At 40.3% G+C, this 18,391-nt stretch overlaps 1 protein-coding gene across 1 annotated transcript; it reads left to right on the top strand.

The window, feature by feature from the left end:
• The first annotated feature begins 4,544 nt into the window (after positions 1-4,544).
• dok1a (docking protein 1a) lies at positions 4,545-17,761 on the top strand. Its single transcript, XM_038714630.1, has 7 exons — positions 4,545-4,696; positions 5,641-5,719; positions 10,274-10,413; positions 10,499-10,609; positions 10,790-10,859; positions 11,179-11,348; positions 14,130-17,761. Exons 1-7 carry the CDS (start codon positions 4,640-4,642, stop codon positions 15,057-15,059), a joined length of 1,557 nt encoding a protein of 518 aa, XP_038570558.1. The 5' UTR covers positions 4,545-4,639; the 3' UTR covers positions 15,060-17,761.
• The last annotated feature ends 630 nt before the right edge of the window (positions 17,762-18,391 follow it).

Genomic DNA, 18,391 nt, shown 5'->3' with positions numbered 1-18,391 from the left:
AGCTCTGCAGCTGTAACGCACCGCAGCCGGAGTCAGTAGATTTTAGGTGGTAAAGAGGTGAGTTTTGATAAGTGATTGGAAAGAGTCCATTTCAGTACATTCTCACATGTGTATGGGTAGAGAGTTTCAGAAGGAGGGGGCTGTTTATCGTTTATCCAGCATTATAATAGCAATGCACCAAGGTACAAGCGCACCTGGCTTTTAAAGGGAATGGGAGATGATACTCTGTCATGCCCAAAACACACCCATGACTAATCCACAGACTAAGTACAACCCTTTTGAACCATGCACACTGACCATTTTTTTCAGCATGAAAAGGCGATGCTTTTACCCAAAGCAACTTTCAATTTCTATTTATGTCAGAGGTTGCTCAGGGACACGTCGCAGTGGGAACTGAACCCGCAACTCCCACTCCCATTCGCACCTGTACCTCCATGTGCACGGATGCTTGAACAGATATGTTGTTTTCCATTATGGGTCCTCAATTATAAAACTGTGCCTAGGATTCACTTCAAAAGGTTACCAGTGTTCCGTGCCAGTTTTCCCCTTTATAAATCACAATCAAGTTGAAAGTTGCCGCAGGTGAGCGAGGATCTTGTCTCACCCTTTTAACACCCATAGTTGCCTATAAACGGTCAGTGAAACCTAAACTATTAATTCATACTGACTGCATGAAGGATAAGGATTGCAAAGTTGACACACGTGTGAGATTGGAGTTGTTATTGGGGGAGGTTGAAGCAAAAGAGAACGTGCGCCCCTGGATACTGGAGCTCGACCCCGTGATAAGTGACTTGAAGGTATGGGACTCCTTTCTGAGTAGTGACGGTGGTGGAGGGACACACAGATACGCTGGATGACCCAGGTACATAATTTGGATTCCCTCGTTTGAATAGCGAGTAAACCAAATGCATTTCATTTGTGTTATAACATTTATTTACACGAACACTCAACTAAGGAGGCTGACAGGGAGTTAAAAGAAATACTATATTTAGATTTATTTTACACAGTAATTTCCATTTCAAACCGTTTCATCCTGCTGCCTTATAAGTTGCAATTTGCTTTTTATAAATCCCAAATTTTGCTTAGAAAGTGGCATCTGCTTTCTGTTGTGTGCATGCAACGTTTATAAATGAGGCCCCTGGTTATGGCCTTGGCTCTGTTAAGCCAGTGTATCCAGCTTTTATCACAGTCACCACTATAACACTTTATTTCAACTGTATCACATAACTGCTATCATCTGTGAGTGCCTCTGTGAAAGATGAGAAAAAGACTCATGTTAGACACACATATACCAAACAGCAGGCCCTTAATGCACAAAGCATGTGTGTGGCTCTATAGAGGTGACCTTCCTCTGAGGGAAGGATGACCCTCATTTAGGCCATTTTCTAGCTGACAGTGAAATGTTGAACAAATCGTAGGTTATAACACACGTGCACACAGACGCACACACACACACACCTCTGCAGGGTGTTAGCCTGTAGTTTCTCTCTCTCCTCGCAGCTGCTGGAGATGAACATGTTGACAGCACTTTACACTCTTTGTTAATAGACGCTAATCCTCAGAGGTTGTATCACAACTTACCTCCATTTTGTCACATTGCAGTAGCAGTGCATAATGACATCAGTCGTTTCATCAAGTGCCTCCTCTAGCGGCCACAGTAATTATGACAGGAGCAAAGGAGAAAGTCACAAGACGTTAATGTAAAGTGAAAAAAGTCCCCACAGGGAGGAAGTCGAAAACAAACCCTCAGACTTTAACACGGGACACTGTTTGTTTCCCGTTTCAAAGCCCAAGTCTTTTTAAAAGCATGACAACCATCGTTCCCTAACCACAACCACGTTTATTACTGTATCAGTGAAGCTCATTTTAACCCAAACCCGATCTCTCCCTAAATTTAACCAAGTTGTTTTTCAGCCTAAAACTAAGCTATTGATGTAACCAGTGGTATGTGACGGTTTTGGTAGGCACAGACAAAGTCATCCTGCTGATCGTCAGATAAGAAAACTCTTTTATTAGAAACAGCAACGACTACTCTTAACACTGATGTCCATGTAGACAATGATTACGTTTGGAAAGACAGAAAGCAAGCACATTTATTACAGGTTTAAAACTGGCTATTGCTGTTTGTAGGAACTAAACATTGGAACTCATAGAGTTGAAACACCATACACTCAAAAGTGGTGACCAATTGACACTCAAGCTGGGGATAGAACTCACAAGCTCTTGCAGCCTAAAATGGAGCCTTTAAGTCTGACACAGAATGAAGCTTTTGAGCCGTGATTTTGGTATTTTTAGTTAGAGCTTGAGTTGAGCCAGCTCTCACACTAACCACATGTTTCAAGAGGGAACATTTGTGTTGAATTGAACTGCAATGTTTTGTACAATGGCTTTTAGTAATCAGTGTACATTCTTCCCTCTTCCTCAGAATCTGTAGCAGAAATCTTAAGCGAGACTTGAAAATATGGGAGCAGGATTTGTTCCTTTGCATGTAAACTCACATCCTCATTATATTTAGCAGTGACCTTTGCTCCAGCGTGTTCCGTAATCTGGTGTCATTTAGGATAATTCATGCTCCAAAGCAACATTACAGAATGTAAAGAAGCACTTGGACAAAATAATGTCTTTTTGTAATGTATGGAGTCTCCCGTGAAAATCAGGAGGGTTAGCAAGTATGAGCTAACCAGGGCTAACCAGAGCTAACCTCTGTGGCACCTTGTTTACTTCTGTGTGACAGCGTGCTGCTTGTGACATCGTTGCGGGTCACTTTCAGGCCGTGGACTCTGATATGGGCCGCATTTAAACAATAATGTGAACTGTCAAACAAAAAAAATCGAATCTGGGGGAACAAAATTAGACTTGAGCATTAAGGCCTGCAGTGTGAACACAGCCTAAGAGAATGTTGATGGTTTAGAGGAAGAAATCATTGAAGTTAGTTGGTGAAGATCAATCAGTCTAAATGACTGTTATGTATATAAAGTTTTTACAGCTGTTTCTAAGGTTTGAAGATAGAGCGTTACTGGTTGAGGTTGGGAATTTTGTCTCTAATAATTATAATTTTATCATTAAAGAAGCTCATGAAGTTGTTACTACTGAAGGCTCTAGGAATACATAGTTTAAAGGTGCAGTGTGTAATATTTCTGAGGATTTATGGACAGAAATGCAACATAACTATGTTTTCGGTTGTGTATACTTACACATATACATAATAAACGGTTATGTTTCTATTACCTTAGAATGAACCATTTCTAGCTACATAACCGCGGGTCGCCCTGATATGGAGGGCGCCATGTTACGTCGCCATGTTTCTACAGTAGCCCAAACGGCACTGTGTTGTTGTTCTTCCAGCAGTGTCACTACGTTGAATGTGTATGAAGAAGGTCAAAGAGGAAATACAGTCTCTGAGTAGTCATCTGGTTTATTAGAAGTAAGAAGAGAAGTCAAACTTGGACAAATGGAGGAGCGCACGTGTTTTTTAGCGCGAGCCGATAGCGTGTGAATCTTCATGGTCAAAGAAGCGAAAACACAATGAAGCCAGATGAAGTCGGGACAGATGAGGATCGATTTTTTTGAAATCGTTTTTTCGAATCGATTTTCCCAGGTAGAAGGCTCTGATGCGGGACAAATGTTTTCAAAGCGGCTCTGAAGTTGCCTGTTTTCTAACTGGTCAGGTAATTATGTTAGTCCAACTTTAGCAATGCAAATGAAAGCTGGTCATAATCCCAGAGAGAAGTGTTGATATGTAGTTGGAATAATTGTAATGTAACGTTATGCTCCAGCGCCGTGTTTTGGCTTTGCTACATGGACAGAAAAATGTGCCACCTATGTTCATGAGACAATCAGCTGATGAATGTTATTGGCAATAAAACGCATGGAAACTCAGATCAGCCAGCTGAACTTTTACTGCCCAGGTAGAAAAAATATGTAGTTGGATTGTAATGTCATGTAGTTATTCTCCTGCGCTGTGTTTTGTCTTTGCCACGTGGACAGAAATGTGTTGATGACGTCACCCAGTAATAAGTTAAGTAATATCATTACTTTTTTAAGCAATTAGTAAGTTATTACAATTTCTGAGTAACTTGTCCAACACTGTTTATAATGGACTGTGGCACAGAAACAGTGAGGCTTACATTTTATCTGTCAGTGGTCAGACTTGATGCACTAGATGTGATAGTTGTAGTTATAGTGATAGTGCTGAAAAGAAACCTGGGGTTGTACTTTGTAATGCCAGAGCGAATTACTTGTCATTAATAGAGGGCCTTCCTATATGTTTTAAGACTATCTTGCCAAATTTACCGAGATTCTTTCAGATTGGTGGAACGTCATTTCCTTCTAAATTTTTAATAAATCTCTAACACTGACTGCTGATTGATTATATATATATATAAATCCTACAATATTAACATATATAAAAAGATAATATTATATAATAAGAAATTAGTCCTTAACTCCATCCCCCACACTTTCTTGACTACACCTCTACCTGCGGACGTGTATCAGGATGAGGATCATATTTCAAGAATGTCTCACTGCGGGCACGCCTCCCCTCCACTATTGACCAAAAAGAAGGAAGCAAGAAAACAGAAAAGCTCATACGTCTTTCTGAATCTAAAGGCAATAACTGCACTGACTTGCTTCTCAGATGGAGTCTCAGACCAAAACAGGGAAGGTTTTTCTCCAACCACGCAAAGCTGGCAAAGTAAGTACATAACAGATTTACTTTGAACTTTACTGTTTCCAGTAGGTGTGATAATTTATGAGCCTGAGATATTACATAGGATTCTTTCAGATGATATTACTTTTTAAATGTATGTTATGATTCCACTAAAAATAGAAAAGAAAACTGACTTGACTAAGTGTGAAAGACCGAGAGATGATGTTCTGTAATACTGGCTTATAATACTGTACGGCTCTGTGCTTTATGGATTTAACATGTGAAACAATATTATGTCTCGGTTTCATTCAGATTCCAGTTAGTTTAGGGAATAAAATATGAGCCATAGTTTCTGTAGAAAAAGCTCTCAGCCTTTCTGTGTGTTGCTCAAGGGACACTCCAGAGCAGAAATCCAAATGGACAAGTTGAAACACAACACAGTTTCCATGCCATGCATTCCTGTGTAGCACTGACAGCACACGCTCATGCTGTGCGGTATCACTGCAGCAGTATCACTGGATTGACTCAATCTTAATCTCAACCGCCTCATCTATAAATTAAACTGCTTCCTTTATAAACCTGCTTTAATCTATCAGATTGAAACGTGAGGTACAGTATTTGTGACTTACTTATTAGTTCTTTTAAAGCACAACTCACAAACACATGCATGCACTCCCTCCTTTATTTTGAAGGAATGGTTCAGAAGTGCCTGATGGTGTTTGTCCTTACTCACATTCTCTAGATTGTTTTATATGATTAACACGGAGAGGATGTGACTAATGTTTACTTCTCTGGGTCACATGTGGAAGGGTCACAATCACAGGGAAAAGGTTTAGGTAAGTGCATGTGTGTACGGGTAAAAGGTGGAGCTCATGTAGAGGGCGGAGGAGAAAATTATGTAATCCATCATAAACGTGAACTACTATATGTGATATAGCTATTTTGCTACTTCTACTACTCATTAACCATCTCTTGCTCACTCTTATCAGAGATGGAAGCCGGTGTGGATGTCTCTTTTTCCCTGCAGTAGCAGTGGAGTGGGTCGCCTGGAGATCCAGGAAATTGGAGGTATAGTAATGTTTTATACTGCTTGTATTTTTCCAAGTGTGGTATTAAAGGAAAGTTCCACAATATCAAATGTTTTGTATAATTTTATACCAGTTATGATAACATTATAATCACCAATCAATCATAAATAAGTAAATCACAACCAGCCAAACAACAACAACAATAAACAGCAGACATGAAACAACTGAGGGAGAATGAAAAAGTCAAGTAAAATACTTAAATTGCACAGCACACAAATGAGAGGGAAATTATCACAATTGAATTAAATAACTTATTGACATGCATAAATAATAATGCAACTACCTGTTGACATATGGACAACCATAAATTTGTGTGCAGGTGTGTGTGGGTGTATGTGTGTGTATATCAGCCTGCAACAGCGCTGCACCTGCCCCGACAGCAGGCAGGCAAAAAACGCAGTATCCACCCTGCAACCCTCCCCAGAGCGCAAAGTACTTGAAACCACATGCCCCAGGGACAGCCACACCGCCCCAAGGGGCAACAGCAGAGAGCAGTACCAGGGAGCCCCGGCGGCCAGGAAGCGAGAATGTGGGACAACCAGGGCTGACAGCCCCCAAGCCCAGCCAGAGCCTCCCCTTTCATCAAATGCAGGCAGAGCCAGGGGCCCGGCGAACCCGATGCCGGCCCAGACACCGGACGAGCAGGCCAAAGCCCTCCCCAAAAACAACCTTGTTTTGAGAGAGCCGGGAGACCACCCCCGCCAAAGAGGTCCTCCGCGAGGGGAGGAAACAACCGATCCCAGGCCCAGACACACGCCACCCCACCCAGACATGAGCAGAAGCTAGAGGCCCCAGGTCCCCAGAACCACAGCATGTCCTACACCAGGGGTGCCATGCCCCACCGCCCCGCCCCGCATTACCTGTCCTGGGTTCGCCTTGATGCACTGATAGTTAGTCAGATTTTAATTGAAGTTTGACCTTTTTAATAATAATAAATAAACATATAATAAATAGGGCTGTCAAGTGATAAAAACTTGAAGTTTTGTAATTAATTAATAGAATGACTCCAAATTAATCACCTCTCACATATCGAAATTTGCTGTGATAGGCATTTAAAATATTCAAATTCAAATAGATTTTGGTAGATGAGTGCATCAATGATAATAAACAAACTTATCTAGCAAAACATATTTATTTTCCCATACATTCAGAACCTTTTTTTCACGGTTCATATGCAATAACAATGCCACAACAATTTTTATTAAAAATACTAATAGTGTTTTTATGGTATTGAAGACCTTGAAGAAACTTTAGGATGATACCTGCCTCCTAGGTTTGAAAAAGCAAGTCACCACATCACTGAATTAAAACCAGGTCAAGCCTGAACAGGAACACTTAGGTCACAGTTACTAACTACCAACATGTCACGTGTACAGTCAGTCAGAAGGCTAAAATAGCTACAAATGTCTCTTGTGCCAAAATTTTTTCTTCTAAATTCACATTTTCTCACCATATTTACCGTCTCTGTTGTGCTTCTCACACAAACTGGATGGAAAGTAAACTCCAAAGTCGCAGCATATGTTAATATTGTAGGATTGAGTTTGCTTTCTCACGTGCCACTTATAATGTCTCTGCATTATTAGTTTTTTAGCTATGAACCTTAATTGATAGGTGACAGTCGTGTCTCTTTCATTCTCTGTTCTAACTCCAGCCTGAGTTCTCCCCCGTCACTAATTCTTTAACTTGCTATATCTTTCTACCTGTTTGGAGTTTGGACAGGCTTTAGCTAAAAACACCAAAATGATAGCTGCAAAGCTTTTTTTTTTAAATAAATGCACTTTTCTATCAAGAAATTATCAAATTAGTCTGCTCACTTGCTTAGAGTGCTGGTTTCCCATGCAGCTCTTTTTGGTCAGACCCAGGTTTGAATCCCACCTCCAGCTGCCATGATAATTGCTTTCAACTTCAAACACCCGTGTGGTGTTCAGTTCCCACTGCTACGCAGTAGTTCTTTTGAAATTTGTATGCTGATCGTCTTTCTAAATGCAATCAATGTTTATGGATATCAGTTTTTCCTTAAGATAGTTGATAATCTATATATTTTATTCGTCCACAGTGGACTGGACCTAAAAGAAAATACATTTACAAGCTAAACAGTGGTATGCTGGGAATGTTCGCTCGTTCAGCACCCTCTGTTGGTGCTTTGGAGGCATTTCATGTCCATTAAACCAGAGCAATAGAGAAAGTTGAAATCAGCTCTTAAAGAGGTGGTATTCTGCTTTTTGGCTTTCCCCTCTCCTTTATTGAGTTATTTACCTTTTGTGCTGTAACAGGTTTGCAAAGCGAAAAAACCCAAAGTCCAGCCCAAAGGGAGTTCCCATCTCCCACAGAAAACGGTTTGTAGTCCAGCCGCTTCCCTAAATGCGCTTCATAAAACTCTCGCCAAGCGGCTACTCGGACACGCCCTCAAAAACACCGGTTGAAAAACACTGAGCTGCAGCACCAACCCGTTCTCACTCCAGAGTCATCACATATGGACTCATAGTTGTCAGTTTGTGACGCACTGGGGATCCCTTTTCCGTCATGGTTCGACGTATTGGGGGAAGCCCTGCAGCGTCAGTTTTTGACGGTAAATGATATTTAACAGAAAACACTGAGTAAGGAGGTGGTTGGGGTTCCGGGGTTGAGCCAGGAGACTGGGGTTCGTGCCCCACGTGAAACAAAAAGTCAACATTACATATTTTTATTTAGGCAAGTTACCAAGTGACGTTACTTAACTTACTTAACTGACATACATAGTTATTTAAACCCAAACCATGATCATTTCCTAACCTTAACCAAGTATTTTCTGTGCCTAAACCCAACCAAACTGCAATATTTGAGGACTTTACTAACGGCATTGCAAAATGGCGATGTTTGGAAACGCTTTTATTTGGAAAGTCTAACCGGACGTTACATATTTATTGTTGCTAACTTTACAGAAAGTTGTGTTTATTGTTGCTAAGCATTGCTAACTTGACCACGGATCCCTTAACGTCAATAATTGACACAAAAGGGCTACCCAGATCGTTAAAAAGCGACGACAAAGGTGTTGGCAGCACACAGCTCTCCTCTCCCTTCCAAACACTAGCTACCCTCCAGGCAGTCAGTGGACATAAAGTTGTTCCTGTGATGTAGAGACAGAGCTCAGTTAAAACTTTATGGATACAGATTAATAACTCACCGCTCTGAAACTCTCGCTCCAGTCCGTGTTGCCGAGCCGGTCGGCAACACGTACGGCTGAACCCGAGCTGTTTACCGGCTTCTCGCTGACCCGCCCTACTCTGCTTCTGATTGGCTAGTAGTCCTTAACTAGGAACTGAGCATGTGCAACTCCCAACAAAGATCATTTAGAGGCAAGATGTATCACTCCATAGCTAAAACGAAGCCTAAATCCTAAATAACTTGTGTCCTCTAGGCTACATAGTAACTTAGGTTTAAGTATGTGTGTATATATATATATATATATATATATATATATGATATTTTACAGCAGCAGGCCAACTGATCTGCCACTTTAACATCATTATGTGCAAAACCCAACACAATGGTAGATCTATGGTATTAGCCTAATATCACAGGATTATTGCTGTAGTGCACTAATCACATTTTTCCTGGCTGATTCTAGTTACTGATATTTTTTAAAAGGTCTGACCTGCCGATTCTAATGTTGGCCGATTCCAATATTATTTCTTTCTAAGATCTATAACTGACAGCATACACAAACATTTTTGTAAGTATTTATTGGAAAAATGTATTTTTAATAGGATCCCCATCAGCACCAATAAAATGTTAGCTATGGTCACTGGTCTCATTTGTATGGTCATAATGAAACACTGATTATAAAATAACATTTTCACTGGAAGGAGCTGAAAATAAATTGCACAGCATTTTAATTCTACTTAATTATCCAATTTATTTTTGTGTTTAATCACAAACTACAGTAATCTGCAGGCAGTGGACTCAAAATGTTTCTAAACTTAAAAAGCACTTTCATTGCCCTGTTTGCTTTTGTCTTGTTTTACTATTTACACAATGCTATTTTAAGTATATTTCATTATATTATTTGATGGTTTTTAAGGGGGGGACATGACCCCCTGGACATGACTGGAAAACAGAACTGAAGAACTATTTCTGCAAACACATTTCATTATTTGATGGACTAAATAGTCTCGAAAACCTACAAAACTTTGCACACACGGCAGGCAGGTCAACAACCAACAGAAAGTCAGCCATTTTGGATTTAATTGTCATATTTGGCGATGTAAGGGCAGAAAATTGTTTTCTTCCTACACTTATCATCTTTTATGCAAGTACTTACAAGAGTGCTATTTTTCTCCTTTTATTATGTCTTATATATTGTTTTAAATCTTTAACCTGTTCTATCTTTATTATTGTTCTTGTTATTCCAGTCTGTCTACATGTGTGGGGTTTAGGTCAGGGATGTGGGGTTGTTTTCCTCACTAGCTGTTCTTCTCCTTCTCCATCTTTTGTTCCCCAAAAATTATTTCAAAATAACAATCCTGTGTCTGTTTGTCCATCATGTGTTCTTCAGGCGGTGGTGCTGGAGGTGATCATGGTTCTGGGGTCAGGAGACATCACCAGCTTCGTGAGGAAAAGAAGATGAAAGTTGTCCGACTGTCCGAGCTGATCAGCGTCCTCAGACTCCCCCCAAATGCTGAGGCCTGTCCCATGGTCAGCCTTTCTAGTGCCTTTCATGTTCACATGTATCATTAATGGTTGAAGAAGTACTACAAGCTGCGATCTGTGCTGTTTGCAGGAGAACATGTCAGCATTTTGTGTAGAGACACAGGACAGAACAATGGTGTTTGCTGCACTCAAAGACGACTGTGTGGAGTGGGTAGAAAAACTGTGTCACAGCACGTTTCAGGTGAGAGGTAACAGAATTTACATCAATAATTGTTAGGCCTCTGATTATTGTTGTTCTGGCAAAACGGACCATAAGTAGGCAGCATTCAAATTTTGTAAGTAGTATAAATCAGTTTGCATGCAGCACATTTGATAACTCTGTGCTTCCCTTTCATTTCCTTGCTCTCTGTTTCTCTTTCAGAAAGGTGTTGGCTCAGGCTCTCGTCATCATCATATGGAGGAGAACCAGATTTATGCCTCAACAGATGAAGGTAAATCTTCTGCTCCTATGCAATTTCTGCTCTCCACCTCTCACAAACTCTTTCCCTCATTGAGCTCCACAAATTACTTTTAATTACTGAATTGAAAGTGATTGGCTGCATGCAATACATACCTGATTTGCCTGCAGAGTCTGTAGGTAACTTCTCATTCTAGTTACTTGTCATTCTAACCAGCAAAAGCAAAGGTATCTGCATGCAACAAACCTAAACAGTTTACTGTGGTAGAGACAAGCAGAATCTGTGGAGTTATCCATACTTGCTAAATGTAATGTAATAGTAATGAAAAAAATATCCTCCTTTTTCTTTCCAGTCTCAGAGTTCTGGGTGGTGGTTCAGAGGAACGATGCAGCGACACGTTGCGGCCTGCAGGGGTCGTACTGGCTCCAGGTGGGGCAAGAGGCACTGCTACTGAGAGAAACACAGAAGAACATTGTTAGAGAATGGCCCTATGAACTGCTGAGACGATATGGAAAAGATAAGGTGAGGTGTTTAATATCATAAATAATCCCAATGTCCCCTTTAACTGATCCTACCGTGACCATTAAAATGGAATTATAGGCTATCTAAGGGTAGGAACTGTGATAATCCAGTTTATCCACAGCAAAATGCATGCAGAATATGTTCTCTGCATTTAACCTGGGGGTGGTGATGGGACCGTGGATAAGACACATGAGTTCAATTCCCACTGTGACACATCAGAGAAAGACACTTAACCCTTAAGTGTCTTTAAGTCAAAGCGACTTAACTTAAAAGTGTAAGTCGCTTTGGATATTAAGCATTAGCTTAATGAATAAATGTAAATGTAACCCATCCTAATTAGGAGGAGTGGGCAGCCATTGTGCAGGGCCTGGGGAGCAGTTAGAGTTTCAGGACCTTGCTCAGGGGCACCTTTGACAGTGGTCTGTCCTGTACTCAAACAGGTGACCCTCTGGTTCTGAAGCCAAGCCCCCACATACTGAGATAATGCAGCCCCACTATTACTGTCATATTGTCTCTTATTATGACAGAGATTAGAGCCTGACCGATTTATCGTTTTGCAGATATTATCGACAGATATATCTGCATCGGCCGATATATGACTATTAAAAAAGAGAAACAGAGAGTCGGATCCTTCACTCATGTCATGAGTGTTGCATAGTTTGCCCACCAGAGGGCGCGCTGCAGCACCACAGAACCACACATCAGCTGACAGCGGTCTACCGGAGCTCAGAGCCGGTGTTCTGTCGATTTATGATACCTATCGAGATGTGCTACTGCGCAGGTGTATGACCCACAAGCGTGGTCTGTTTCCACGCCCATAAATCTGTGCAACCTTGCTGTTGGGAATGCCGTCGAGAAAGTGGCTGATAGGTCAATATCTGTCAGTAATATAAAAAAACAACAACATTATTAGACGCTACCCCTGATATCTTAATTAAAGACGGCATAATATAGTATTTCAACATGCTCCCCGTCTCCGTACACATGGAGTAGTGGTGCAATATAAAATGATTTTGTAGTGGGAGCATTATTTGATAGCGGATATTAGATATCAGTATACGCTGCCCCTGAAATGATGTTTTAATATAATCAAAAAACAGAAGATGTCATAATACTGTGAGAGTTTTTTATGGGATTTTTATGCTGTCGATTTGCGCTACGGTAGCATTTTTCAATAAGGCAGCATATATCGTCAGAACACGGAGCTATGTTGAGTAGGTCCTGGTAGCTCTCACACTCAGCGTTCCTGGTGAGTTGGTCTTTTGTCACGTCAATTATATGACTTAAATATTAATAAAAATAGCCCTCATCACTTTTCCTCTTCGGAGACCAGACCTGATAACCCTCCCATTTTTCACTGCCCTCTCCAGGCTCAGCAGTGTGTTTAATGTTACGGTAACCTCGTGTTGGAGGCTACGCTGCTGACAGACGTGCATGTAGATTTATTTATTTAACAGTTTGGCAGATCTAGCGACCGGGCCTCTCATTTTTCTCTCATTTAATTACTTCTAAATATTTTCTAACATCACCAACAGCAGATAACGCTGCCTGTTGCTAAATTAGACACAAAGCTAATGCCCTGTTTATCAGTGGACGATTACACTGTAGTTTCTACAGTTGGCGTGTGAGAAATGATTAAACCAGAGGAGCCTTGTGAATAGTCGTGAGTTGAACCAGTATCTAACACACAGTTGCAGGTCCTCATTGCAGACAGTCATGTAGAATTAGATTAATTCAAGGGCAGCGTTTCCTCTGCGTCACTGTGTCATAGAGCCAGAAGTGTGTTAGGAAATAGTTTCTGCATTAGAAGATAGAATTAACAGCGTGCAGGTGAAACTAGATGCAGAAAGCAGTCATCGTGGCAGATTATATGTAAGGTAATAACTACTGCATGACAAAAAATATACATATCTAATTATTTGCCTGTGTAGGAGAGCCCTGTTTATCATTATTATGATAGCAATGACATGAGAGATGATATATGGTATTAGTATTTTTAGTAGTAGTAGTATTATATTGGTATTTTTTAGTTTCTGTTTGGCTGGTCCCCACAATACATACACTATTTAATTTAACGTTCATTAGTCGTAGTAATTTATAATGAATCAGATATTTTAATATAGTTTTCTGTAATTTTATACATTTGACTATTATTTATCAAAACTTTAATATATTTTGTTGTACTTTTGTTCAAAGTACTATTTCTAACAATAACAAAGTTTATTTTTAAACAGCATTATGTCAGGGTATCTCGGTGAGGTCTCAACATGACAAATGTTAGGGATAATCTGTGTTTATGTTATGTGTTTCTTAAGAGGGGAAAAAGAATGTCGGCTGATAAATCGGCTATCGGATTTTAAAATATTCAAATATCAAAAACGGTGTCAGACTTAAAAATCCCATATTAGCCGGGCCTGGAATCGCCAGATTAGTCTGGAACCTCTTCATTTTCCAAGGGTCGTTATCAGCGGGCACAGACCAAAATGCCTTTGGCCGCAATTTGATAGACCCGGTGCAGCCATCGGCAGCCATCTGATTGTTTATAAAAATGTCTCAATGGCGCTCCTCTGTCATCGTATCTAACTCATGCCATGTTAGATAAATGGCTGTGATTGGCCTGACCGTATCCAGGACAGGTAGAAATCTGTATCTGTCTGATTGGGCCAGACGTATACGCCAGAGCAAATGAAACCCGAGTTTGCAGATTCGAAAGGCTTTTCATTTATAGAACTGCTGCTTACATGAACATGCTTTATATGCCTCTTTGTGTTTTCTTACTAGCTGGCCTTAACCATTGAAGCAGGTAGACGCTGTGACTCAGGTCCTGGAACGTTCATCTTTGAGACACAGCAGGCTGAGAAAATATTCTCCCTGATTCAGAGTACCATCAAACGTAAGACTTCAGCTGTTACCTCAGGAAACCAAAACCAAGAGGGTGAGAAAGTTATTGTAACCAACATACAGGCTCACTCCCCTCTCCCCAAAATACCTGATATGACCAGTATGGCTGCCATTCTGGAGAACAACCCGAAGACACAGGAGAGGAAATCTGCTGCTTTAGAAGAGAGTGCACACGCTCAAGAAGATTTGGTTGGTTCATCAGAGTGTGTATCACAGCAGCCAGCTTCTATCACCCTCATGCCTCTCCCGCTGATCCCCACACACGACAGCCACTCTGAAGGTCAGCTTGGTGACCAATCAGAAGCTGTATATGCTGACCCAGCTGACTGTATCCAATCTGTACCAAAACGGCAACCAAACTCGGCCCTGTATGTAGACCCTGCAAGTGTTCTCCCACTCAAACCCCCCAGTTCAAAAGAATCTCTCACTATCCCTCGTAACTCCTCTGCTCCACTTCTGTTATTTAACATTGATCACCCAGATTCAGTCTACTCGGAGGTGTACGACAAAATATTTCCACTCCAGAATAAACAAACTTTCAGTCAGAGCAAGGGAAACACAAAGTGCTGTGCAGATAATGAACCCATTTACAGTGAGCCCATAAGCAAAAAAGAGGAAGTGTCTCGTAAAAATGAAAGCAAACCAGACCCATTTGCCCACCTTTACGCTCAAGTCTGCAAAACACCATCATCTAGTCTTTCGTCGTCCTCAAAAACCATCCCATCTAGCTCTGCTTCCTCATCCAGCACAACAGAAGCCACGGACCAGTTGCTTGATGATGTCATTTACGAAAACCTGGGCATTATTTAATTCAGTTGTCAAGTGTAGCTTCATACTGAAATACCTAAATCACGTTTGTTAATATTTCACGATCAGCTCTGGGCATTGAATGACAAGTTTCTGACTTTTCAGATATTTATACCCAGTACTTCTAACACCAAAAATAAATTACATTAAAATGTTAAATAACTTAAAACTTAAATTAAAAACAAAGGAATGATTCATTATCGATACATTATCCAATAGTCTACTGCAGGTTGAAATGAACCATTCGATAGTAGCCTAATTCCCAGTTTTGTGTAAAGGCCTGTTCCATTCAGACAGCTATCCTACAGGCAGGGTGAGTTCAGTGATTGAAGCAAATAAAAACCGGTCTATTGACTTAAGTTTAAGAGTATATGTTTGTTTGTTTTCTTAATATTTTGTTCTGCTAAATAACTGCAGAAAAAGTCCAATAGTTATTTTTCATTTATATCAGATTGTTTGTATAAATAGTGAAAGAAAGAAAGAATTTTTGTATTGCACTTTCATACTGTGTTACTCAAAGTCCCATCACCCCTTTCTATCTGAACCACATAAATTGTACCTCCAATACATAGTGAAACCATTGTATATCATCTGTTTTTAATTAATGTGTTTGTTAAACAATTTCATACAACCCAATACATTTTAAGCAGTTTATAATTACAACAATGTAACAATGTTATCAACACTATTTTCACCTCTTCCATACAATATGTCATGTGTTGAATATATATATATATATATATGTAAAGATACACATAAATTGTCTTTATAGTGGATGTTAATATATGTCGATCTTGAATGTAAACTGAACATTTCACTGGTATGTAGATTCAATCTGCTTGATTATTTGATGGGCAGTTTTCTGAGCTCAAGGCATTATGTACTAAATGTCCGCTCTTATATTAGTAGATAAATGAAACAAACAGATTTGTTGCCATTTTAGCTCGCTACATTAAAATGTGCTTCAAGGAGCGTCAAGGAAGAAACATTGGGGAGGTGACTAAACTGACAACTGACTGTTTTGCTGTCATGGTAGGAGTGTTTTCTGAAATACCTTTGTGTCGCATTAGGTCTGCCTTCCCTCTCAATATTTTGCATTACATTGCAATATGTTTTGAATTCCCTCTGATTCACAGAGAAAACTGAGCACATTCGTATTATGTATTATGTAGTAGACTGCTGGTTGTGACTGCTGTTTGTTTAAATTCTGATTAACTCTTCAGCTTTATTGGCAAATCTTAAAGCAACATTATTGAGTAATTTACCACTGTGGTAAATAAGGTGAGCTGTGTACATTCATTTGTTATGATTACATTACTTATGATCCAAAACTAGCAAGTCGACAACATTGCTAACAGCCAAACAAAAACATAACATAATAACACAAAGCTATAATACTTACTAGTCCAACAGAAAGGCAAGCATCTGTCTCGCTGCCTTTTATTTCACCAAGTTCTTGGAGCCCGTTCTCATCTCAGGGCGTCATATAGCGACGATTTGAGAAAGAGTGACAAAGCGTAGGTATTTGACGGGACCTTTAGTGTCTGTGCGTCCCGTACAGACCGGAAGTGCTGCAACGTAGGAAACGGGGGCGTTTCATACGGACGCTGAAGGGTACCTTTAGCGTAAAATCCTTACGCTTTGTCACGCCGTCTGAAAGCGTTGAGATGAGAACGTGTTGGAGTTCTTGCCAACATCCGGGAACCTCTTTCTTGGTCTCTTTTTCTCTTCTCGGCTTCCTCTGTCAACATCCTCTCTGGTCTCTTAGCCTCTGCCATTAGCTAACGTTATGTCCATAGAGGCTGCTGAGCCCAGATATGTTTTCCACTTTCCAGGCTCCAGCTAAACACCACCATCTGTTATTTTATGAAAAAGTTACATAAGCCTGCTTGAAACTTGGGTAGCAAGCTAGCCAACAAAGCTAGCCAGCAACCGACGGAAGAGAACTTCCATTGAGTGTGTCATCCAGTAAGTTCGCTAACATCAAGTGAAGATTTAATACCAGCGGCTAAACCAATGTCTGTGACACCTCTGTCTGATTTTGCTCGAGTCGACAACTTTTCTATCACAGGCAGACATCAAGCAAACGCAACAACAATAGAAACAGCAAGCAGCTAACAAGTTATTACTAACTAAACCAACAGTGAGAAGGCAGCTCAGCATCTGCATCCTTTCAGCTCTTTATGTTCACGCCGATAAGTAAAAGCCAGTCCGATATTTACTCTTGTCTAGTCTCTTGCTTGGTCACTCTCTCTGTTTCTCTGTCTTGCTTCCTCTGACCACGTCTTCTTTGGTCTCTTCACAGCCTCTGCCGTGAGATCCATACTGAGAATACCGAGCTGGCTTCTTTTAAAGAATGTACATTATATACTTTTGCTTCTTATAGCTTGCTTGCTGAAGAGTCGTGTTGGTGCTATAAAGCTTTATGCCATTGTCGTGAAAGGTTTTGTTCACGGGATTCCACGGGATGTTCACGGCCGGATCATTCACCCCACGCCAATTCAAAAAAAGCAGTGCAGAATGTTCGTGTATGTGTATATAAATAACTGTATTTTTGTTTTATTATTATTTTATATGTTAATATACACTAACTTATATGTTAAGTTCTGTGTGTAGTATGAAGGTACTACAAACTTTGTTTTGTTATACAACCTTGAGCTGTATAATGACAAATAAACGACTTTGTACCTTGAGTTGTATCTTTACACATATTAGTCACTCTGTAAATACACGATCTACACAGACCTTTCCAACTACATATTTACATATTCATTTTAGCCTGTGAAAAACTCTTTTTTTCCATTATAGAGGAGGAACTCTAAGACTTCTTTCTAGAGTCTCCCACTCAATCCAGTTGAAACTGTGGTGTTTTAATGTGTTCTCCTCTGAATCCTGTGCTGTTTGGTTTTAATTTGACAGAGCAACCAAATATTCTACAGTGAAAACACTAGAACATAAAAGTTCCTGACTGAAATGTTTGAGGATTCGGGACTTTTCAATAGATTTCCATCCAAATGTGGCCTCAGAACAGTATTTCACTCACCAGAAAAACGACAATATAGGTCGTTTGTGCAGCTCGTTACGACCCACATTTACTTTTATTGTAGCTGCAACCTCTAGTGGCCGTAGACATGAAGTCCACGTAAGGAGGTATGATGGGGCGGTCGGATGGGTCGGAACTTCGGGCTTTCACTCAGGAGAACCTATGTTGGTGTTTAGCTTGGAGGACTTGTTGGTATTAAATGCTGATGAGTTATAAGACGGAGCTACAATACAGCTTTGTAACTGTGATTATGTGTCTTAAACGTATCAATACACATAAATACCAGATGCTA

Source organism: Micropterus salmoides, unplaced genomic scaffold, assembly GCF_014851395.1.
Source record: "Micropterus salmoides isolate LMB-PRFRI ecotype aquatic unplaced genomic scaffold, ASM1485139v1 Ms_hic_scaffold_12, whole genome shotgun sequence".
Taxonomy (NCBI): domain Eukaryota; kingdom Metazoa; phylum Chordata; class Actinopteri; order Centrarchiformes; family Centrarchidae; genus Micropterus; species Micropterus salmoides.
Note: the sequence above shows the minus strand (reverse complement) of the source record. Positions and strands in the feature narration are given on the sequence as shown.